This window comes from Sinocyclocheilus grahami, unplaced genomic scaffold (genome assembly GCF_001515645.1).
Source record: "Sinocyclocheilus grahami isolate Dianchi unplaced genomic scaffold, SAMN03320097.WGS_v1.1 scaffold238.1, whole genome shotgun sequence".
Classification (NCBI taxonomy): Eukaryota; Metazoa; Chordata; class Actinopteri; order Cypriniformes; family Cyprinidae; genus Sinocyclocheilus; species Sinocyclocheilus grahami.
The window spans coordinates 813,681-837,970 of NW_015505417.1; the positions used below are offsets into that span (position 1 = coordinate 813,681).

At 36.0% G+C, this 24,290-nt stretch overlaps 1 protein-coding gene across 1 annotated transcript in view; it reads right to left on the bottom strand.

The window, feature by feature from the left end:
- The window catches only part of sdk2b (sidekick cell adhesion molecule 2b), a 341,580-nt gene that overhangs the window by 11,443 nt on the left and 305,847 nt on the right, over positions 1 to 24,290 (bottom strand). The window contains exons 18-36 of the mRNA XM_016289027.1: positions 23,099 to 23,294; positions 22,835 to 22,933; positions 21,947 to 22,138; positions 20,766 to 20,887; positions 20,567 to 20,676; positions 18,143 to 18,293; positions 17,813 to 18,050; positions 16,661 to 16,776; positions 16,264 to 16,453; positions 16,078 to 16,176; positions 14,935 to 15,139; positions 14,551 to 14,638; positions 13,570 to 13,756; positions 11,696 to 11,833; positions 9,785 to 9,946; positions 9,566 to 9,691; positions 7,595 to 7,759; positions 7,366 to 7,506; positions 5,389 to 5,527 (exon numbers count right to left, since the gene is read on the bottom strand). Coding sequence (XP_016144513.1) covers positions 5,389 to 5,527; positions 7,366 to 7,506; positions 7,595 to 7,759; positions 9,566 to 9,691; positions 9,785 to 9,946; positions 11,696 to 11,833; positions 13,570 to 13,756; positions 14,551 to 14,638; positions 14,935 to 15,139; positions 16,078 to 16,176; positions 16,264 to 16,453; positions 16,661 to 16,776; positions 17,813 to 18,050; positions 18,143 to 18,293; positions 20,567 to 20,676; positions 20,766 to 20,887; positions 21,947 to 22,138; positions 22,835 to 22,933; positions 23,099 to 23,294 — 2,864 coding nt within the window. The remainder of the gene's footprint in view (positions 1 to 5,388; positions 5,528 to 7,365; positions 7,507 to 7,594; positions 7,760 to 9,565; positions 9,692 to 9,784; positions 9,947 to 11,695; positions 11,834 to 13,569; positions 13,757 to 14,550; positions 14,639 to 14,934; positions 15,140 to 16,077; positions 16,177 to 16,263; positions 16,454 to 16,660; positions 16,777 to 17,812; positions 18,051 to 18,142; positions 18,294 to 20,566; positions 20,677 to 20,765; positions 20,888 to 21,946; positions 22,139 to 22,834; positions 22,934 to 23,098; positions 23,295 to 24,290) is intronic.

A 24,290-nucleotide genomic window follows, 5' to 3' on the forward strand; every position in this document is an offset into this window, starting at 1 on the left:
CCCAAAAAAAATTTTTTTTCAAGCAAAATCTGATCTATATATATATATATATTAGAGTTGGGGTACTCGGACTCGTACTCGGACTCGAGTACAGTTTTTTAAAGGACTCGGACTCGGGTGCATTTTTACTCGGCCTTGACTCGAACTTGAGCCTTTCGGACTCGGAAAATATGTCCGAGTCCAACCGAGTCCAGGGACAGTTGACGGAAATGTCACGGACTCAATGCATTATCACGAATGGGATATTCAGTATTTGCATGTGTTTTTAAGTCTTGTCCAGTACTTAAAAGCCGACGGGTTTCTGTGCTCACACACCGAAAGCGTGCTCAAAGAATAACACGGCTCTCAGTCGGTGTGCGAATGCGGAGTTCTTTCGCTTAAAGGCACAATATGTACGATTTTTTTATTAAAATATAAAAAAAACACTAGAACAGTGTTATATATTTTGCTGACTTGTGTACTTACATTATCCAAAATGTTTCGAAGAATGTTTAAATTCAGAAAAATAAGCGATTTTAACTAGTGACACGGACCGTGTTTATAGTGTCATTGTGTCGCCTGCCAATGACGTCAAACACCCTCGAAACACCAAAGACGCTTTAATATGTTGTGCGTTTTAATAGACCGGTGACGACCGCACAGAGTAGCATTATAACAGAACTTTCAAACGTATCTAGTATGATAAAACAGCGCTGCTTTACCCCACATACGCACGACCGGAAGGTGTGCAAACGGTCGACTGTGGCATAATAAAAGCTCCGCTGCTTTCGAGCCGTGTGTTGCGTTCATTCAGCAGGCTCGTTTCGCTTCGACGGCTTTCAGCCTCACCCTGCTTCATTCTACTACGTTAATAAATCATTAGCTCATCCATGAACATGATTTCTGCCCGAGTCCCGTCGGATTGCGTCGGCTGTGGGGATGAAGACGACAACTCCCATGATTCCACACTCAGTCACGGCGTCATCAAACTACGCCTTTGTCTATTTGTTTATTTTGAATATGCGCCCTCTAGCGGCGAAAATTACATATTGTGCCTTTAAGTTCTCTTAAGTTCTGTTATTACACACTTACACAAAAAGTTATGTCAAAATGCCCGTCTTGGAGACTATTCATGTAAATGCAGTCGGTTTTGTCTTAAGTGAACTTGAACAGTTGGGAGAAATACAGATGTGTCAAAATATTTGATCTATACGTCAGATCTTAAAGCAACAGCATAAACCTGCAGCCGCTGACTGCGTCATAAATGTTAATCAAACAAAAAAAAAAAAAACGATTTAATTTGTATTTTTGAGTAATATATTTATTTATCATCTGGCTTGTAAGTAATACTTGGAGTGTTTACTTGCCTTCAGTAAGATTGAGAATGTTTTATTACATTAGTTTATTATTTTCTGCTTTTGGATTAGTGGCAGTTTCTAGCCTCAAAGAAAAATCTTTGCGGCAATAGTTTTTATGGGTCCAAAATCACCTTGGGTGTGTATTATTTTCTAATAATTCAACGGCCCGTCATCAATTATTCCTTACATAATGTAATTTACTGCAATTAATGTGACTATAAATGCATTCAAAAATAAAACAGGTGTGTGTTGCCTGTGACTTATGGAAAGTATATGTAGGGCTTTTATACACAGTGTGTGCCATTGTATAGATTAGGTTTATCCCTCACAGCCTTATTTTCATCCAAGAAAAAAATAAAAATGCCCTGTCTAAGGGGTCCGTGTACTTTGGCGTCCATTCATTTTTCTTTTCTTTTTTTTTTAACCCAGAAATTAAAATGCAGTTTCTTCTTTAATGGTTCAAACACTGATGAATAGAATAAGCAGACACAAACTAATTTTGATTATTCAAAATTCATATTTCATTCAAAATCGTAGAAATTATATAAAGCTTGTTTTTTATTTGCATTTTCTGCTCTTAAGGTCCCATTCACCAAGATAACTCCTTTACCCCCACTCTTGAAATTATACATTTACTTTAACGATGAATAAAGTAAAGTCCCGCCCTTTAATTTTTCACATTCTAAAACCTGTTTCACTCTGAAATATGTCACAATACATAAATCAATTTAGCCATAACTTCTTACATGACTTTAAGTTTGCTGAGCAAAGCAGGACACTAATTATTAATCAAAAATCAAAATGGCAAGATGCAATAGAGGTTTGCTTTTGTTACATTTAAATGTACATTGCGTTTTTAACTAGTTGTAAAGGTTAAAACAATGTTAAGATACTAATAAATAATAGAGTTTCGTTGGACTCGGACTCGGCTGTTTGGGACTCGGACTTGAGTCCGACTCGGCCCATTTTGGACTCGGACTCGATTGGTTAAAGACTCGGATCGACTTAGGTGGACTCGAACCCAACACTAATATATACATACATACACACACACACACACACACACACACACATATAGCAATATCTAATATCTGACAGAATGAAGCATCTTTAGAAAAGGTTTGGCAGTAATTCCAGCTGCAGACACTTGTGTCTTTGTTAGTTGAATGAAGTACAGTGTGTGTTTGTATTGAGAGGGGATTCATTATGGGCATCATGGGACCACTGTAAGATGCCAGCTCCACGGGTTTTCTGCATAATTAAGTCTCTGTGATACATCAGTGGAGAGCAGCTAAGTAAAAAACTTGTGAATTCTGGATTATGCTTCAGCTATTAAAAATATAAAAACCTCTTTTACTGACTGTGGTTTTCAGCCTGAAATCCTGAAATATTTCTATTACTCTATGAGAAACCTTTAAAAATCAGTTTACTGTAAGTGCTTTATACAAGTGTCACTATATCTTTTTTCAGAACCTAAAAGTGTCATTTTCTCTGCCACTAATACTGAACCATTCCAAAACAAACTCCACATCCATGTTTGCAGTCTATTTGTGTGTCAAGTTGTTTGCACTTTTCTCTTTTCAAACCTGCATTCATGATTGCAAAGGAAACACAAACCTAGTTGCTGAAGACATAAATACAATGGAAATATTTAGCTACTGCAAACTGCATACTCCTTCAACATATCATCAGCAATATGTGATCTAAGAAAAAAATGGAAAATGCATTACATTTTTATTTCTACAGAAAAATATCTACAAATAAAAATACATGTTTTTCTCTTATCTTTGTCTTCGATTTTCTTTCTAAAATGTGAGTGTGCTTGTGACTGCTGAAGCACTGCAGATTGTGCTGATGTGTGTGTGCTGTAAACAGGCCTGGTCAGCTCTCCATAGTCCAGAACAGTAAAGTCTCAAACACAGAGTTAAAGCACACCACATACTTCCCCTGCCTTTAAAAACAACACTCTTCATATCACTGAGATAAGACTGTGGTCTCTCATATCTTTCGCTGCCCTGGCAACTTCATTCTAATGTTTATTATTTCTATTAATGTTTCTATTGCTAATTATGTATTGCCATTTTTATTAACACACACACACACACACACACACACACACACAAGCACACACAAAACAAATTTAAGCAACATAAATGTACTGTTCTGTCCTTTAAAAAAAGCTATCATATGGCGTCAGAACTATTTTTATAATACTTTCAAAATGTGCTTTTTGCTTTTCTGTGTATTTTGCAGTTCAACAGTGCACTTTTCTATTCACTTTTATTTAAATGAAAAAAAAGATCATTATGCTAATCATCTCCTTTTGTGATCTACAGAAGAAAGTCATTGCCTGGAACAAAATAAGGGCATGGAAATGACACAACTTTTTTTTAATTTTTTTTTTTAGATTTTTGGGTCAAAAACAAATGGAAAACAAATGCTGTACGCTACCAAAACTTTTGCTCCAATTTAGTTTGAGAAACCACTGACTTGCCATGACAGACAGTCAGAAGAATCTTAAAAGAAAGACCTGCTTTAAGATCTCAAATCACAGACCTCCTTCTCAGCAGGCAGTCTTTGAATCCTGCCAGTATCTTGAGAAGAGAAGCTCTCTGTATTGTGTTACTTGAGCTATGGAATGTCATAACTATTGAGGTTATAACAGCAAGACAGCGTACTTGAACCAGCTCTCTGCAGTGGGCATACATCAACCGTCTGATTCTTTCCACCTTGATGCTCCTGTCACTTCTCTAAGATTTTCCTGAGGTTCTTCATTCACTTTCCTGATCCTCTCAGCCAGTGAGCCCACAGTCTAACTCGGGCTCTGTAGACCCTCCACCCGGGAGAGAACAAAGCCTGTGGAACTTCATCTGCACATTCCTCCCACACCTCTCCCTTAATCTGCAGCCAGAGGAAAGAGCCTGGCATCCCCTCAAAGACCAGAGGACCTTTGATCCTTCTCAAGGTGACCCATGATGAAGGAAGGCAGAGGCTGAGAACTAAGCAGTGATAATAGGGCAGATTTCTGAAATGGAACTGGATCTGCACACCTGGCGCACCTGGAAATATTGCTACATGTGTGAGCACCTATATGGCATTGCCTGACAATTCTCAAAATATAACACATTGCAATATATAACCTCTATGTGCAACTTAAAAATAACCAATAAAATAATTTTAAATAAATAAAATAACGAAAAAAAAATGTAATGCAAAATAACGAAAAAAAAAGCTGTACAAACTATACAGACACTTATAAGAAATTCTTAATTTCTAATGCAGTACCTACGCCACCAAATTTTTTAAATAAATAAAATAACGAAAAAAAAATGTAATGCAAAATAACGAAAAAAAAAAGCTGTACAAACTATACAGACACTTATAAGAAATTCTTAATTTCTAATGCAGTACCTACGCCACCAAATCCATATTTTCATAAAATAAACTGACATTAAGCATTAACAAGTATTAGTTGCAATAATAAATGTTTTGTGCATATATTTTAAAACAGTCCCTTTTCAGAAAGAACGGTGGCAGTATAGGTGAGGTCATGAACCAGAATCTGTTATTGCACTTAGCCTGAGTCTCATTAGTGGAAACAGAAACTTTTTATATTGAGTTTTATGATGGAAAGTAGGATCATATGAAGGTAGAGGCATTTGGTAATCCCATCAGTCTTTCCATTATGAATGAGAATCTCCTAGATTTTGGGCTATTTTTGCCTCATTATTGCCACGTGGTTGAAGCTTTATGGGAGTTTAATAGTTCTATGTGCAAAGTACAAAATAAGCACATATGATAATTGATTTACTACTTCATATAAAATTACCAAACCTACTGGGCAAAGTGACAGGCGAACATTAGTGTATTAAATTGCAGCTATTTCTGCACTTAGATTAATTTTTAGTTATGACCATTCCATTTGTAATATGAAACTCAGTAGCTGACATATTTCAGCTTGAAAACATATTAATATTAAAAACCCTAAAAACCTGCATGCTTATATTAAAAACCTTGAAAGACTGAGACAAAGGGAGAAACTACCACTGACCTAGTGTAGACGCCATTTTTGCGGCAGAAGGAATTTTTGACAGACAGTCGTCGATTGTTCAGTTCCAAGGCAGGGAAGCGGCTCTCGTCCAGGCTGACCATCTCTCCATGTGTCAATGCATTACAGTTAGAATTGTTGCCTGTATGGATGAGATATGGAGACATTAAGAGATCATTAAGACATAGTTTGGACCAAAACTGAGATGTGACACATTTTGATCTGCTGAAGATGTCAATCATGATAACAGGATGTAATGCCACCAAAACCACAAGGCCATAAACCAAATAATCTCTAAACCTTTGCTATTTTTGAAGCCTCATTAAGATAAAACAGTTCTGGGCTGGCAGGTGGTGTTGTGTGAATGGTGTGTATGTGTGTGTGTGTGTGTTTGACATTTGTGTGATGGAGTGTGTTTTTGTGTGGAAGCACAAACTGGGCCTCTCAAGCTCCCTCAGTTTGTTTAACATGCTCAGTGACCCACATGACTGTCCCACCCCTCAGTTCTGTTGTGGTCTGCCTGCTCTTACTACAGAAATGCTGACCACACACATACCACACTGATGATGTCACAGCAACAACAATGCTGTTTCATTCATCACGTCTCTCCCTGAATGACCCTTTGGACATAAACAAATACACATACACAAACAGACAGAACGATAGAATGATGGATGGAATGATAGAACGATAGAGCGATAAATAGATAGATGGAACGATAGAATGATAGATGGAATAGGCCTGTCGCAATAATCAATATATCGACTTATCGCGCAATATATGTACATGACCTCAATAATTTTTGGTGACGCAATATATTGCTCCATTGTATTTACTCAAAAATTAATGTCACCATGTTTTGTACATTCCACTTGCACCTGTGTGTTTTGCAGCTTCTCGTACATAACGTGGTGTAGTCATGAGGTGCTAGTTCAAATAAAAAAAAATGCTTCTACAAAAAAGTTTCATCAGTAGATATGGTCTTGTTTAGGGATCTGTGCCTTTGTGCATACGGACATCTGACTGATAAGTAGTGATTGTGTTTTTCAGCAATAGTGTGCACCCTTCATTTACAGAGAAAAGAAGGTCAGGGAAAAATCTGTAGATGGAAAAATTTCCATACAAGTTCTTTGTGCAGTTTTCTTTTTTTCTACTTGTTACTTTGCACTTTTTGTTAGAAAATGTTTATTTACTGTTTATTCAGGTTTTTTAAGGTATCTAATATTTTGATACTTAATTTCCATGATCTAAATATTCTTAAAAAGTAAAAGTGTGTTGTCATTTGGAAGTGTGTAGGCCTTCTTGCATTATTATGCTGTTACATTACGATTATATATTCAGTGGCATAAAATGGTCTTTAAAATGACAATAATATCGCTTATCGCAATTATTTCTGGGGCAATATATCGCACAACAAAAAGTTGTTATCGTGACAGGCCTAAGATGGAACGATAGATAGATAGATGGAATGATAGATGGAACGATAGATGGAACGGTAGAATGATAGATGGAACGATAGATAGAACAATATAATGATATATAGATAGATACATGGAATAATAGAATGATATATGGAATGATAAAATTATATATGGAACGATAGATAGAACAAAATAACGAAATAGATAGATGGAACAATATAATTATAGATGGAACAATAGATAGAACAATATAATGATAGATGGAACGATAGATAGAACGATAGAGCGATAGATAGATATATGGAATGATAGATAGAACGATAGACCAATAGAACGATAGATGGAATGATAGATAGAACGATATAATGATAGATGGAATGATAGGTAGAACGATAGATAGAACGACAGAAAGATAGAGCGACAGATAGATAGATGGAACAATAGAATGATATATGGAATGATAGATAGAACGATAGAACAATAGGTAGATAGATGGAATGATAGAATGATAGACGGAACGATAAAATGATAGAACTTGGATACATGGATGGATACATACTTGAGTCAGATTTCTTGGCATATTTCTTGCTCTGGCCTCTGATGATGAGGATGAAAACTAGAAGCAGGATGAAAATGAGGCCGACCAGAGCCACCACCACCAGAAACCACCATTCCTCATAGAACGGAGCCACTTTTTGTGCTGGAATTAAAAACAGATGCATATATCATTAGAATAATTGGTATGATTTCAGATTGATTTTCAATTGTTCTAACTTTGGAGAACTAACCTGATATAGATGGTGACGGTTGGCTTGGAGACCCATACCCATAATCATTCACCCCGATGACCCGGAAGTCATAGCTGACTCCCTGTTTCAAGATATCCATGTTGAAGGTGTATGATGTCACTTCCTTGGGAATGTCCTTGATTAAGATGTCCCACAAGCCTTCATCTGGAACATTAAGAAATAAAAATGCCTAGTCATTCATAGTCGCATAGTTTATATCAGTCATAAGTTCTATGAGTCTGATGACATTAGAGCAACACAACTATGAAAATCATGCCATTATTTACTCACCTTCATGTCATTTCAAATCCATATTGGGAGTGAAAAATTTGGGGATGCACTGTGTCTTTAATAAGGCACTGTTTTTGTGTGTGTGTTTTGTGTTGTGTGTTCAACACTGCAGCAGCTGTCAGGGCTAATAATTCAGAGGCGAGACCTCATCAAATAAAATTTTATCACAATATAGATCATATGTCATTTCAGCTATGTCTAATGTGTTTAATGTGCTACCGAGAACCCCAAGTGCCTTCAGCTAGCAGTGCAGAGAGACAGAAAAATAGAGCTGGTGTCATGTGCCAGACCTGCTAGAGAAATTACAGGGTGAGATCTTCAGGGCAGAGTGAAAATAATATTCCACCTCTACGGCACATCAACGACATGCAAAGATGACCTGGCACACATCACACTAATGTATGGGTCTTTAACACACACAGTTTCTTTAAATCAATTCCATCTGCTCCTCCTCCAGAACTCACTCTTTTCTCATTCGAGCACAGCTTCTCTTCAGTCACTGAGGAAATCTGATCTACTTTGTCTCACATCAATATATCTCCTCCATCGGACACAAGCTGCCGTCAGCATCTTTTTTCCAGACTGACGCATATGGAATCACTCTTCATTTTTTGAGAGAATTTGTATCTAGAAGTTTAGTTGATGAATATGCTGCCAAACAGATCTCATGCTAAGCATGGGCCTTAAAGTCAGAGACACTGGTTTACTTATTTCCTTGAATACAAGTCTTGAGTTGGGTCTTTTAAATCAGAAGATATTGTTATTTTTCACTGTAAAACCATACTGCTTTCAGTTTAGCCTTAGTTTTATTTTTGTAACTTTTTATGGGTAGATAAATAGAGAATTTGAGAGTGAGTAAAGGGGAGTGGAAACTGGACGCATTGCAAACCGAGTTTCCTTAAAGAGTATATAATATAGTATAAAATATAACTGCCATCTTTCTGATAAAAAATTGTGATTTAAAATGTGATTACAAAATAAAATAAAAACCCTAAAAAAATTGTTGTGATTGCACACAAATACGACTATAAAATAATAATAATAATAATAAGGATAATTCCAAAATAGAAATATTAAACAAAATATGAGTAATAAAGTAATACATATTATTATTATATTATTATAATAAAATTACTATTGTAATATTTCAGTGTAAAATAAAACAATGAGTACTTAAGAAATAAATAATTTAATTATATAAATAACAATAATATTATACTATCAACTGCAAAATTACAATATTAATGTTCATGGCTCCTAATTTCTTAATTTTCAATTGTTAAAGCACCAAACTTCTCTGAAGATGGTTGGTTTGTGTTGTGTTCCAGATGCATGTTATAAAAGTAGATGGAGTGCTAAATTCAGATGGAGCAGCATTCACTGTGAACTGAGCTGCTCTGAGACACTGAAAACACTGGATCATGAGCTGCTCGCGTGTAAATGAACACAGAGCCGCACTTCACTCTGGAAAACTGTAAGTGCACAGAACGTGACAATTTCTAATCTATTTTGATCGTTTGGACACTTTTCACAAACACACAGGAAAGAAATGACATGAAGACAAAAGGAAAGTAATTTGTACTCGCACAAACCTGCAACTCCCATATGAGCACTAAGGTTCATCATGCTTAGAGTGTGTCTTGGCCACTAGGCCAAATAATAAAGTGCAAATAATCTCACCTGAGGGCCTGGCCTCAATAACATAGCGGGTGATAGGTGCTCGCCCGGGATCCCCATTGGTCCAGTGGATGGTGAGGGCGGAGCCATATCGAGAGATGAAGGGCTCACCGGGAGGGCCCGGGGCTCCTGATCACACACAGAAGCAATGGGGTTACATGAACTTGCAGAAATTGCTTAGCTGAAATTGTAAGGAGGCACGGAGAAAGCATGCAGACAGACCTTCTCCAGGTCCTGTGGTGATGTTGGCCTCCACCTCCGGACCGTAGGTGAAAGTTTTGGCGCGAATGCGGAAGTTGTACGTGACGCCATCCGCCAGGTCTTTGATTTTCAGCCACAGGGGGGCGTTCCCCTTCACGTCCACCGTCACGATCTTACTGACGCCTGGGGGGGAGGGGGAGTGAAGACAGTCGACACAGGCCACTGAGGACTCTAGACAGACACACTACTTTTAGTTCAGGCAACAGGAGCTCAACACACACTCACACGTGGGCGTAGATCTCAACAATAGTGTTGGCCCCTGAATAACGATCGCAAGGTCCAAAATTAACACTCATCAAGTGCTAAATGCAAGCAAAATGGCTTTAGCCAGTTAATATGAATTTGGCTGGTAATTTTATTATTTATTAAAAAAATTATTTTAAATAATTGTATTATTTTAATTTTATTCTTATAATTTTATACTTTAAGTAATTTTATTATTTTTGTAGTGTTTAAGTTGACTTGAAATATAGATAATTTGATGCGCATTGTACATTTTTAGAGACTCGAAGTTTGAATATTGAACTCCTAAAGTTTTCTCCAGAACTCCGTTATGTCAAGATCAAGCCATTAAAAGTCACCAAAATGAAAATATGTGACCCTGGACCACAAAAACAGTCATAAGTAGCACGGGTATATTTGTAGCAATAGCCAACAATACATTGTATGGGTCAAAATTATCGATTTTTCTTTTAAGCCAAAAATCGTTAGGATATTAAGTAAAGATCATGTTCCATAAAGATATTTGGTAAATTTCCTACAGTAAATATATCAAAATGTAATTTTTGATTGGTAATATGCATTGCCTAGGACTTCATTTGGACAACTTTAAAGGTGATTTTCTCAATAATTCGATTTTTTTGCACACTCAGATTCCAGAATATTGTCCTATCATAACAAACCATACATCAATGGAAGCTTATTTATTCAGTTTTCAGATGACGTATACATCTCAATTTAAAAAAAAATTGACTCTTATGACTGGTTTTGTGGTCCAGGGTTACATATAAAGAATAAAATCAAGGAGTTGTGATATACTAATATGTAAAATAACAATGTAAAAACTAAATAAAATAAAAATAAATAGAAATATTAAACACTCAATTAAAAAAAAATTGACTCTTATGACTGGTTTTGTGGTCCAGGGTTACATATAAAGAATAAAATCAAGGAGTTGTGATATACTAATATGTAAAATAACAATGTAAAAACTAAATAAAATAAAAATAAATAGAAATATTAAACAAAACTAAGAAAAAGTGACAAAAGCACATAACTAAATTACTAAAACAAACTAAAAAAAAATATATATATATATATATATATATATATATATATATATAAAAAAGGTAATTCAAAATAGTATTAAACATTATAATAGTATATAAATTATACTGTATTATAATAATACTGTTTGTAATTGATAGTGCAAAATTACCTGTACCTGTGTTTGTCATAAATAAGCAAGGACAATAGCTAAATAATTTTAAATAACAGCTAAATTAATATAACTATTTTTAAAATAAAAATAATGCAAAATTTAACGGGCAGTTAAAATATGTATAGATAGTAATTTTACAATTAACCCACCACTGGCAAGTGTTAATTGTGGACCCCAACTGATTATAATCACAATTTGATGTTAGCACAATTATGGAAGGAAAGTGTTTTCCCAGTCCCTGCACACAAACAAATACACAAGCACGCACACACACACACACACACACACACACACACACACACACACACACACACTCTCACTCTCACTCTCGCACCTTACACGCTAGTAAGGTGTTAGAAAAAGGAAATTTGAAGCTAAAGGTGTTATACATGAAATCTGAAATCTATACATGAAACAAGAAAGGCACTGACCATCAACAGGCATGCAGGGCTCGTAGATAAGTCTGTAACCCTCAATGATGCCATTAGGGAAGACAGGCTCGCCCCACGACACGTTGACTGAGGTGGTGGTGAGCTCGCTGAAATGAATGAAACTGGGAGCGCTGGGAGCTGAAAGAGAAAACATCTGCTAATCAGGAGAGACAGTCTCAATGGCTTAAACGTGTCTGTCTGTCTCCCTTTCCTGGAATTGAGACTTTAATCCCTTCTTGAAACAAAAAACAGCTACAACAAAATTACCTGTCATTCTGTGCCTGTTTCTATATCTGGGGGAAAAAGAAAAAGAGCAGACATAACAAAGATACAAATCTTTTTAGATGAAGGAGAGGAAGACAGACACAGCTTGTGAGAAGATTTTCAGACTCTTGCTGATTTATTGTACTGCCTTTGCTATGTGTTTCAGCTCCACAGCTTGAGACAAAACCATTTAACGCCAGTCAAAGTGTTTTCTGGAAGAGCGATTTATGATATAAACAAAAACTGTCAAGCTATTATATGTAGTTGTAACCACAAGCAAAAAACAATACTCTTTAGTATGTCAACAGCACTTTAACCACACACAATAAGTGGTCTTAACTGCAAACGAAACAAAACAATAACATTTTTTGCAACATTTTTTAACAAAACTCCAAATCCAGTCAGTAAGTTTGGCGTTAATTCATTAAACGCTTTTATGTTTCAAAAACGAATTTGCAAGACTGATTCAAACCTTCAATGACTTTTAAGTCTTTTTCACTGATTCTTAGAAAACAGTTCATAAGAATCATTCCCTTGAGAATCAATCTATACTAACGGTGAATTTTGTCTTATTTGTCACATCATCTTTTCTTCGTAAGAAAAATAAAGAATAAACCTAGTGTTCATTCAATTTTGAGGATTCAGAATATCATTTTTATGTCCTCTGTCCTATTACTCTACTTTGTTCCTCATCTTTCCCCTTCTTGAATTTATTAGCAAAGAGAGTGAAAACAAAAAGCTCACACATAACAAAATAGCCTGGAAAGCTATTTCATCCATCAACTAATTTTGACACTGAAGCTCAACATGGCCAACTTTATAATATTAGATGACAAAACTTCTGTGGCAATCGAATGAAAAGCATATTTCTCTCAGACTCCAGGGAAACATCTCCTCCAGAATGAGAGAACAATCTAGAGACTGTGTCCCACAGATGCTCTGAGCCGTGAGCCAACTCACAGGCATGCCGAATGAAAACCACAAGGCTGAATAAGGCAGAAATTACTCCGCTTCATCAGAGCGAACTCTATACACACAAACAAATGCAGATAGCAGATTTACTGATTAGAAGCAAAGGATAACTTGAGTTCTTGATATTTTTTGGCCAGTTTTCAGCATTCCAGAAGGTCTTGGACAAATAATGAAATAATTTGAAATAGTTTCCATCATTACAAACTTCTGACTGACTGCCAATGTGTTTACTGGGGTTGTGACGGTCAGGATATTTTCTATTTTTCTATTTATATTACTATAAAAAATCAAAACGACGGTGGGGGTCGGTGCCGCGGTGGGCAAGTGACATAACCGATGTTGCGGCTTAACACCGGTATCACCCTCAGCACCGTCTATCACGGCAAGCCTAGTGTTTACCATAAAATAAGTTGCAGTTTTACGCCTGTGTTAGTTTAGATTAAATTATTAAATGTAAAATGACTCAGCTTTAAAATCTGAAAAAGTCTATATAGTGAAGTTACGATAGTGGTCTTACAGTACTTGGTACACCACATATTTAGCAAATGACCCAGAACAAGTGTTTTTGTTAACTTTTGTGATAATGCATGAAGTTCCAGGACAAGACAGGTAAGGACAGAACTGTCTAGTTTCCTCACCAGCTTGCTGGGTTCTTCCTCTGGTTGGTGGGCTGCGTGGCCCATCTCCGGCTGCGTTGAAAGCAGCAACACTGATCATGTAGGTGGTGTAGCCCGTTAGATTCTTGAGCTTCACCCCTCCCTCTGGCAGAAAGAGAGTCCGCAGTTTCTCGGTCTCGTTTTTACGCTTATATTCCCAAAAGAAAATCTGCAAGTAGAAAACAATAGGTCACACTCATATTATTGTTTTGCATGCGTGTTCTAGGCTATTTTTTTTAGCTTCTAGCACTTTCTATTATATAAAGGTTACATTATAAAGCTCTTGGAAACATTTTTTCAAGCCTCATCATTTATTTTTGCAACCTTTTTAAAATGACGTTTACATATAGGTTTTAGTGTTTTGCCCATGTGTCAATCCCAGAAATGTTTAACTTATGAAAATCCATTATAAAAAATATGAATTAGTACATTCCATACACACACACACACACACACACACACATATATATATATACTGTATATATATACTGTAATACACTGAACAAAATTATAAATGCAACACTTTTGTTTTTGCCCCCATTTTTCATGAGCTGAACTCAAAGATCTAAGACTTTTTCTATGTACACAAAAGGCCTATTTCGCTCAAATATTGTTCACAAATCTGTCTAAATCTGTGTTAGTGAGCACTTCTCCTTTGCCGAGATAATCCATCCACCTCACAGGTGTGGCATATCAAGATGCTGATTAGACAGCATGATTATTGCACAGGTGTGCCTTAGGCTGGCCACAATAAAAGGCCACTCTAAAATGTGCAGTTTCACATACACATACATTCAAATTACTGACAAATTACAAAATAAATTTGTTTTAATGTAAATAATATACAGTCTAAATAAGTCAGAAAAACCATTAGTCATAGAGGGTCAACAGATAACCATCATGCAGAAAATATCCATGGGAGTCACACTAAAAGCATTTTCCACATAGTCATCAGAGTCTGACCTTATAACCCTGAATATCTCCATTCTGAGTCTCCAGCGGAGGCGGGTCCCACGTTACATCAAATTGTGTGGCAGTAGCTGATTGGATGCTGAGTGGAAGTCAGTGCAGCAGAACTTCTGCCAGGCGTCTCTAACCACACCAGAGCGGGTCTGGCTAAAAGGGATTGATTTGTTTTGGACTTGACCTCAGCGGACCGTAGACGTCTCCATTCAGAGACATGAACACACAAACATGCACTTTAGATCTGATTACATGAACCTGTGACAATAAGATCATATGGATAGGGACGTTTTCGGTTTAATTTGAACCATTTATAATTCATTTCTTGCTTAATATCAGACACACTGCTCAGTTTGAGCTTGTCTTGCTGATGTGTGACAATACTATGCATTACCTCTCTTCTCGGTGGTGACCACCAAAGCCTCCGCTGCCTCTCCCCATCCCTTGCGTGTTTGCGCTCTAATACGAAACACGTACACGGATTCCGGCCTCAGTCCGGTGACGGTATACTGCCGTGCGCTGGAGTTCAAGACGTCAAACGTGGCTGTGTTGCTATTGGTGGAGTTCAGGCGGTATGTGATCTGATAGGCTGGAGAGGGAACCGATGAAATCACAGAGATCAGGACAGGGCAAACTGTGCTTTTCCTTGCGTGCAGTTGAGGAAATGTAACACATTTGGCTTGTTTCTTGATGAGAGGAAATGCAAGCTAATGAGCAAAAGCAAAACGGATGTGATTTTGTTTACAATGGGGCCGCTTAAGAGTGGAAGCAATTACACTATTTTTTAATTTATTTTTTGCTTGGAGTCAGTATGATTTTTTTAAGGAAATTAATATTTTTATTCAGCAATGATGCATTAAATTGATCAAAAGTGACAGTAATAACATTTCTAATGTTACAAAATATTTTTATTTCAAATAAATGCTGTTCTTTGAACTTTTAGTTGATCAAATTATCATGAAAAACAAAACATATTACAATTTTCACAAAAATATTAAGCAGCACATCAGTTTTCACAACTGATATCAATGAGAAATGTTTCTTGAATGCCACATCAGCATATTACAATGATTTCAGAAGGATCACGGATGGGATGGTAAAGACTGGAGTAATGACTGCAGAAAATTTAGCTTTGCCATCATAGCAAAAATCTAAATTTAAAATGTATTTAAATAGAAAACAGATATTATACAAATAGATAATATTTCACAATTTACTGTTTTAGTGTACTTTTTTCAAATAAATGCAGCATTGGTAAACATACAGTAACAGAAAATGAAAAATCATACCGACCCCAACATTGGAAAGGTAGTGTAAATATGGGTGAAAAATAGGATAAATTATTTTAATGTGATACTCTGTGTTTTTTTTTTGCACGTTGACAGTCACTGTTGAAAGTGTTCAGGGACGTTTCATCTCTTGATGGTCAAAAGAGGTCATTCAGAAGACAAGCATGTAAGTATAAACACCAGAAGAATGAAATGCATGCACAGTCAAATGCACAAAGAAGCAAACAAACTCTTGTACCCAGTATGATGCCGTTGGGCTGGGAAGGTGGCTGCCAGATGAGTCTGACCGAGGTGGTCCGGACTTCAGGAAAAAGAATGACGACCGGCGGCCCGGGCACTGAAAATAAGAACATCATAAACTTGTAAAAACATCTTATTATTTAATAAGGCAACTGTTTGTTTTTTTGTGTATTGTAATGCCCACCATCATCAAGGGTTCGCTCCAGGATTGAAGGAGTGCTGGGTCGGCCGTCTCCAATGCGGGTGAAGGCGAGCACCTGGATCTCGTACAAAACATACTTTCCCAGTCCGGTCAGCTGAACACTGTGGCTGGCGTTTCCTTCCACCATCCAGAACTTAAGAGGAGAGTCTGAATCCTTCTCCTTATACACCACCTGAAAATATAAAAAAGAGACGTATCAAAATTATTTTGCCTTACGGAAGTTTCCTTTGAATGTGTGAGACTTCCACCATTCACTTTCAATTGCATGAGTTTTGCATGTGTTTTGCAGACAAGTATTCAAATGTATTAATTTCATTTGTCATTTTTGCAGCTTAGTTTTAATGAATGGTCTTTTTTTCACTTGAAAGTGTTCACAGACCTTATAGCCCAAGATGAGTCCATTCCGGTCGGGTTCGGGAACTTCAAACCAGCGGACCAGAATGCTGCTGGAGGTAGTGGCAAATGCAGAAACATTCGTGGGGCCACAAGATGGGACTGCATTAAAACAAAGGCAGACAGATGGGTTTATACAGATGAATGTGTTAGCTAAAGGCATATATGGCTAAATGTATACGTCTGTATACGTCTATGCATTCCAAGTCCTTAATGGGGTTGAAATGTGTGCCTTATATCTATATGTGTGTGTGTGTGTGTGTGTGTGTGTGTGTGCTGGGGGAGGATTAAGACACCAGAAACACACCAAGCCTGAAAGACACCAGATTTTGACCATTATTGGGGGAGTAACACAGAGAATCACTCTCCGGCACAAATCCCTGGACACAGAATGCATGATTGGCTAAAGAAAAACAGGGGAGTCATGTGTACAGCCCCATGCGTTACCAATTTCCTCAGCACCCACTTATTAATCCCAAACCCATTTCACTGAATTCTGGTAACCATGGAGAACAAGCTGAGCAGAAAGAGAAAAACAGGTGATCCAGAGGAAGTGTGTTTGCTTCTCTTTCATGGCACAGGAGGAATGAAAAGGCTTGCATGTGTGTGCAGATCTGTGCCCATTTAAGCCTGTTTAAACAGGAAATCATGTGCCCACGTACTATATATGATGAATGATTTAAGACATGCATTAACCTCAACATGTGATCAATGAAAAGTTTTTCCATTCCATATTATAAAATGGACAGTTCCAGCTCCAAAATCTGACGCTTGAAGCTATAAAATAACAGATATATCAGTGTTATTTTAGTATTATTTATATGCTATTAATGTATTTATTTTATGTTTTCATTTCAAATTTTAGTTTTAGTAATTTGTTACATGCTTTTGTCATTTTTATTAGTTTTTATCTTTATTGTTACTTACATTATGATACCAAGCATGCCTAATGTTCAATAATAATAATAAAAATAATAGAAAATAACAAACAATTTTTAATGCCCTTATCAAAATATAGTAAACTAATTCTGTTTGTAAATATTACATGTAAAAAAAAGTGTAAATGTACAATATGTAGAATATAAAATAAATAAATAAATATGAATAAAAAAATACAAGATTACTGGTTTGTCCTTACCGGACTCTCTGGTTCTTCCCCGTACGGGTTGACTCCAGGGTCCTGCTCCAATGCCGTTGATGGCCTGAACTCTGACCTCATACTCCGTCCACTCCTCCAGGTCCTCGATGGTGAACTCTCTCTCCAGGCGATCTGCAATGACGTGCAGCAGGTATTTGGACTGAGCTCTGGTCCTGCTGTACTGCACACGGTAACCCACCGAATCTGGGTTCCCGTTGTACTCCCATTCAGGAAGAGGCTGATCAACAGGCGAAAAAGAGAGAGATTGAGTTTGTGTAACAGTCGCAGTGCCACACACTGTGTGTGTACTGTGTTGATTGTAGAACATACCACCCATCTGAGCCAGAGGCTGGTTTCGCTGGCCGTTCGCAGGGTGACATTTGCAGGAGCCATATCAGGAGGAGCCTGCAGGGTCTGGATCTTTCTGGAAGGCTGGCTGGGTGGACTGGTGCCCACTATATTCACCTGACGCATACGGAACCTGCAAATCCCATTATACACTTATTTCAATGGCCTGATTTAGATTAAAATTGTTCAAGGGTGGTCTAATGATAAGCAGTGTTGTTATTGTTAACTAAAACTAAATGTAAACTATTAAAAATATTTTTCAATAATGGACATAAAGCTGAAATTAAAAAATAAATATAAACAAATTAAATATAAATATTCGATGACAACTTGAAAAACGTAATTGAAAATTTGAAATGTGTCACAGTCTTCAGCTGGTGTGCCCAGGATGGCCACCAGAGGACACTGTGTGTTTGTGTAAGCACATGGCTTGTGTCATGTTTGTTTGGTGGCATGTGCTTTCTCCTATCGATTGTCTGACCCCACCCATCTTGTTACCTCATTATTGTTTCAGTTATTCCACCTGTGTCTCCCTCATTACCTGCCTTACTTCTCCCTGTGTTTGCAGCCCTGTGTTGTTTCGTTATTTGTCATATGTGGTTGGATGTGGCTGTGTGCTCTTTATTCTGGGGCCCGGTCGTCGTACGTCATTTATGTCATCCAAGATGAAATGTCACATCCAAGATGATATCATCGCGCTAATCAGGATCTGGCTATTTCGGTTCTTTGAATGCACCTGTTGTTGATGATTAGTGTGGCTGGATTGAGTTATCTGAGATAATTGCACGTTCATGGGTTGGTTTAAAAGGGGTTATGTATCAATACTCGAAACCACGGTCAGCAATGCAGCGATTGGCTGGCGGCAAGACCGCAATGTAATGACATCATATAATTAAAAAAGACACCTGACAAAAAACTTGACACATTTCTGGACCTTTATAAGGACACAGACAAGCGAACAAAACGACATAAATGTTATAATCGATAAATGAAATGTGCACTGTTTTTATTTTATTTACATTTTTTACATGATTCCCAATTATTTAGCTTCACGATTTCTAATATTTGTACAGGCTTTACATTTTTATTTCAATGTAGTAATTAGCAATTCCTATTTCAAATTCAATTTTACATTTGAACAGATTTGTTCCGTGACAGCATTAATTACAATTTCTTAAGGGTCAAAATCATGTTATCTGCATCTCCTGCGCTCCATCAAGCCACTCCCATAATAGCTGTCACCACTCAAATTAATGCACGACTCTACATTATCTGTGTAAGACTCTGTAATACAATTACGAAGTAATTATTTTATGACGAATACATCTTTCAGTGAGTAAAACTGGCTGTGTCTATAACTACACAACATTATTATATTATCTTTAAATACATTTTTAAATGATTATTATTTTAAATTATCGTCCCTGGATTAGTAGGGTACTCTTGTAATAAAGTAGTGGTGGTAACGGACAGATTTTAAGTATCAATGCTGCTTAAAAAGATGCAATCTAATCCTGTTTACATGAAATAAGTCTATTTCAAATAAGTCTAAGTCTCCTAAATAAGGTTTAAGCTTACGGACCTGTTGCTATGACAGCAACTCCGGGATGAGCTTCGAAGAACCAAACAATCCAAGATCATGCCAAATCATCAACAATCAAATCTAGCTAACCGAGTTAGCGACGTATGAAGAACGGGCCGCAGGCCTTCCTGCCTGTTTATTTTGTTATTAATAAAGAGCCCATTTACTGCATCTTTGAGTCCTCACCTCATCTCTCCACACGGACCGTGACAAAATGGTGCCTTGCCAACTAACTGAAATAAGTATTAATGAAGTAAATAAAGTACCAACTACTCATTTAATACTAAGATATGTATTTATTCATTAGTGAATTAAATAAGTACTAAAATCACTAAAACTGATATAAAAATAAATTAAAACTATATAGAAATATTGAAAAGTACAATAAAAATGATAAAAGCCCATTACAAAATTAAAACTTAGTCAATTTAAAATTATACACACACACACACACACACACTATATATATATATATATATATATATATATATATACAATTAAAAAACATAGAACAAAACTACTAAAACTAAATTATTCATTGTGCTAAATTTAAAATAAAGCCTGAAAATATAAAACAAAATCTAATGTAAAAATATTAATATATACTATAACAGTATAAAAATAATACTAAAATAACACAAGTGGTCAAGCAAGACTGATTACTGTTTAACGAGAATAACGAGTGCTCAACTGTGTCTTCTCTGACCACTTATGATTTGATTTTAAGAAGACCTTTCAGAAAGGAACAATTTTTTTACACCTCCTTGAGGCCTTATTTGATAATATATTCATGTAAGTAATAAATAAATAAATGTATGCGTCACCTATAAAAGGTGTAGGGGTTGAGGCCGGAGACCTCCAGAGAGCGAGCATCAGGCTCGTTGGCCAGCTGATGGACCATCACCCAATCCTCATTCTCTCCAATGACACCCACCTGAGAGAGATTCATGCAAAAGAGAGGTTCATTCAAAGATCAAATCAACAATGTTAAAACTTCACCCTCGTGAATAACGAGTGACTCACCTGGGCCTCCACCTGCCAACGAGAAATTGAGGTCTTGCCGTCGTATCCTGGCTTGAACTGCAAGGTTACCGATCGAGGGCCAATGTTTGAGATGGCCAAGTTTGTGGGAGGCCCAGGATGCTCTGTATTGGGAGAGAGAAAAGTGAGTTTTAGTTTACAAAACATTAATTTTTTTTAATTTAGTCCTGAATATAATCTGGCAATAAATCCTGAGTAGAACAGATTGTTTCAGGATCCAAACGTTAAAGAAATGTTGAATTGTGAACATTTTTGGCTGTGTTACGGCTCCCCCTTTTGGTAAAATGAGGCTTTGTATACAGAGATATAAACAATGAATGGCCAGTCTTACCTGTGAAATTAATCTCATTACTTCAGGAATTTAAATGTTGGTTTTTACAACCAGAGGCTGCACAATGTTGTGGCATCTTGGAAAACTCATTGATTTTTACTGTGAGTGACGACAAATTGACTGAATGTGGCATCTGCCTATACATATCTATGGTTGTTGTTACACTGCAACCATAGCAAGCAGCTCTAAATATACTTTAAAAACAGTTTTCCCACAGTTCAATGTCTGTGTGAAAGGCAGAAATGAATGAGAACTTTGGTACAAATCATTCCACACTCACAGCTGCTACCCAGCTTATTATCAGAAGGTGAAATATGCCTCCAATAAAACACTGTGGGGATGTCATGAAAGCAGCAGGCTCTGCATAACTTTGGGTAATAAGGGTAACATGATGCGAGAATATGACCGTTCAGGATTCATACATCTTTATACGTCTACATCTACTTTTGAATGTGTGCGACTCGTACATGGTTTGAGTCTGGAAGCCACAGAGTGTCTAATGAAGCAATAAAGAAGAAACGATCTCTGTCGTGGGAGTCGTAATCGTGAACTCCACGCAGCCAGGGCCTCCTCCTGTCAGTTATTCTGCGGCTCTGGGCTGCATGTGTTGGTGCTGCATCGATGCAATAACGAGGGCTTCGATGTTTAACTTTATAAGCCTCTGTAGTCCTTTAATGGGAGCTCTAAAACCAGTGGTGGTCTAAAGCTGGTTCAGGGGAACTTAAGGAAAGAGTATGTTGTTTCCTCTTCCCCTATTAGACCATGTTCAGCCTTTCCGGTCTGATTTTACTAGTTTGATGTTTTGACTGGTTTGTGCATGTGTGTGCTTTACCTGGCGGTACTCCTGAAGAGATGGTTGAAGATGACAGCTGACCCTGACCCTTGGAGGTCATTCCAGCCACCTCAATGGTGTAAGTGGTGAGAGCGGTCAGTCCAGTGACTCTGTATTCCAGAGTAACATTAGGCAGGTAGTGTGTAACCCGTGTGTTAGTACGGTTATACTCCTCCCATGATATACGATACCCTAGGAAACAAATATGAAATATTTTATATTATATTATAATATAAATTGTATGAAATTAAACATAAATAAACTAAATATTCCTTATTAATTTCAGAGAATTAAACTCGGGTTATAGTCTAGAAATTGAGAAGTTAACTTTGGAAATATTTTGGGATTAATTATTTGTAATTATTTTAAATGAATACAAACACATACTGTATACTGCAAAATTTGTATATTAATTTCAGAGAATTAAACTAGTGTTGTGGTCTAGAAATTGAGGAGTAAACCTTTGAAAATATTTTGGGAATAATTATTTTTAATTATTTTAAATGAATACAAACACATACTGTATATTGCAAAATTTGCTCTTTACATATATATATATATATAATTAAATAATAAATATAAAATAAAATAATTAAATATAATTTAAATAAAATATTTGAAAGTTATTACATGTATTAATACATTTATGATATAAATAAAAAAGAAAAACTAGCAAATACATTGTATATTAATAATACAAATACATTATACATTAAATATTATATATACGATTAATATATGATGTTTAAATCCTCAAATAGTAAAAAAATAAAATAAATAAATAAATAAAAATTCTATAAACAATATAAGAAAAAATCTATGATTTTTTACAAGGCATCAATGGATCGAATATAATTTCCGTAACAGAAATATTTGTTGATATCTCACCAGTCAGAATGCCGTTCTTCTCATTGGGCTCTCTCCAGCTGACTTTGAGAGAAGTGTCTAGAATCTCAGTGAAGCTCAGGTGACCCACAGCACCAGGAGCTGAAAATACAGGCCAGAGATCAGACTGTGAGATGTGAGTGTGGTTTCCATTAAAACTAGGGTCAGAGGTCATCCTGCTTCCAGTGGTTCTTGAAGTGGAAAGCCCTGAACATCAACAATAACCATGTAAAGTGTGAATGTGTGTGTGTTGGAACAGGCACTCACAGTCTTCATGAGTGCGCAGACGTCGTGGAGGACTGCGAGGACCATCTCCTGGTGTGGTGAAGCAGAGCACAGAGGTGAAGTACTCGGAAAACTTCTTTAAGCCGGTGATGTGGCCTACATGCACGCTGTCCTGGAAGTTCGGCCGAACCGTCACTATCGTCATCTCATCTTCCTTTCCTGGCTCCCATGCTAACAGCTAAAAAGAGCAAGAGATTGATAAAGTATCCAGTTTTGGATATTTATTTACTTTGACTTACTTTTTTATACTTTACTTTCTTTCTTTTACTTTACTTTTTATGTTCATTTTTCAATATTATTAATTATTATCTTGTTTCCTTATTGTTTTGAACATTGTCTAGCTATCATTCCAGAATTGATAAAAATGGACAAGACCAATAATAATGGTTTAAATCAAGCATTTTGAGTTGATTATTATTGTCTTGGTCACAACAGTGAAATAAAATAATAGTTAAAAAAAATTTAAATAGTACATAGTTCTAATGCTGCATCCTCCAGAATGGAAAAGAGCAATATAATGTTTTAGTCAAGCTGTTTTTTTTTAAAAGCATTTTTAAGCTAATTTTGATGTCTGGGTCATAATAGTTAGTAAAAATAATAATAATAATAATAATAAAAATAATAAATAAAATAAAATAAAATAAAATAAAATAAAATAAAATAAAATAAAATAAAATAAAATAAAATAAAATAAAATAAAATAAAATAAAATAAAATAAAATAAAATAAAATAAAATAAAATAAAATAAAATAAAATAAAATAAAATAAAATAAACGCTGCATCCTCGAGATTGGAGAAGACCAAAATAATGTTTTAGTCAAGCTATTTTTTAAGCTATACTTTTATTAAGCTAATTCTGATGTCTGGGTCACAATAGTGAAGTAAAATGATAGTAAAAAAAAAAAGGTAAATAATAATACAAAAAATAAATAAATAAAAAATCTGCATCCTCCAGAATGGAGAAGAGCAACATATTTTAGTTAAGCAATTATTTTTTTTAGCATTTTTAAGCATATTCTGATGCCTGGGTCAAGTAAAATAATAATAATAATTATATATATATATATATATATATATATATATATATATACGTACATGAAGAAAGAAAGAAAAAAGAAAGAAAGAATATATAAAGAAAGAAAGGAGTCTAAATATGACATCTTCCATAACCTG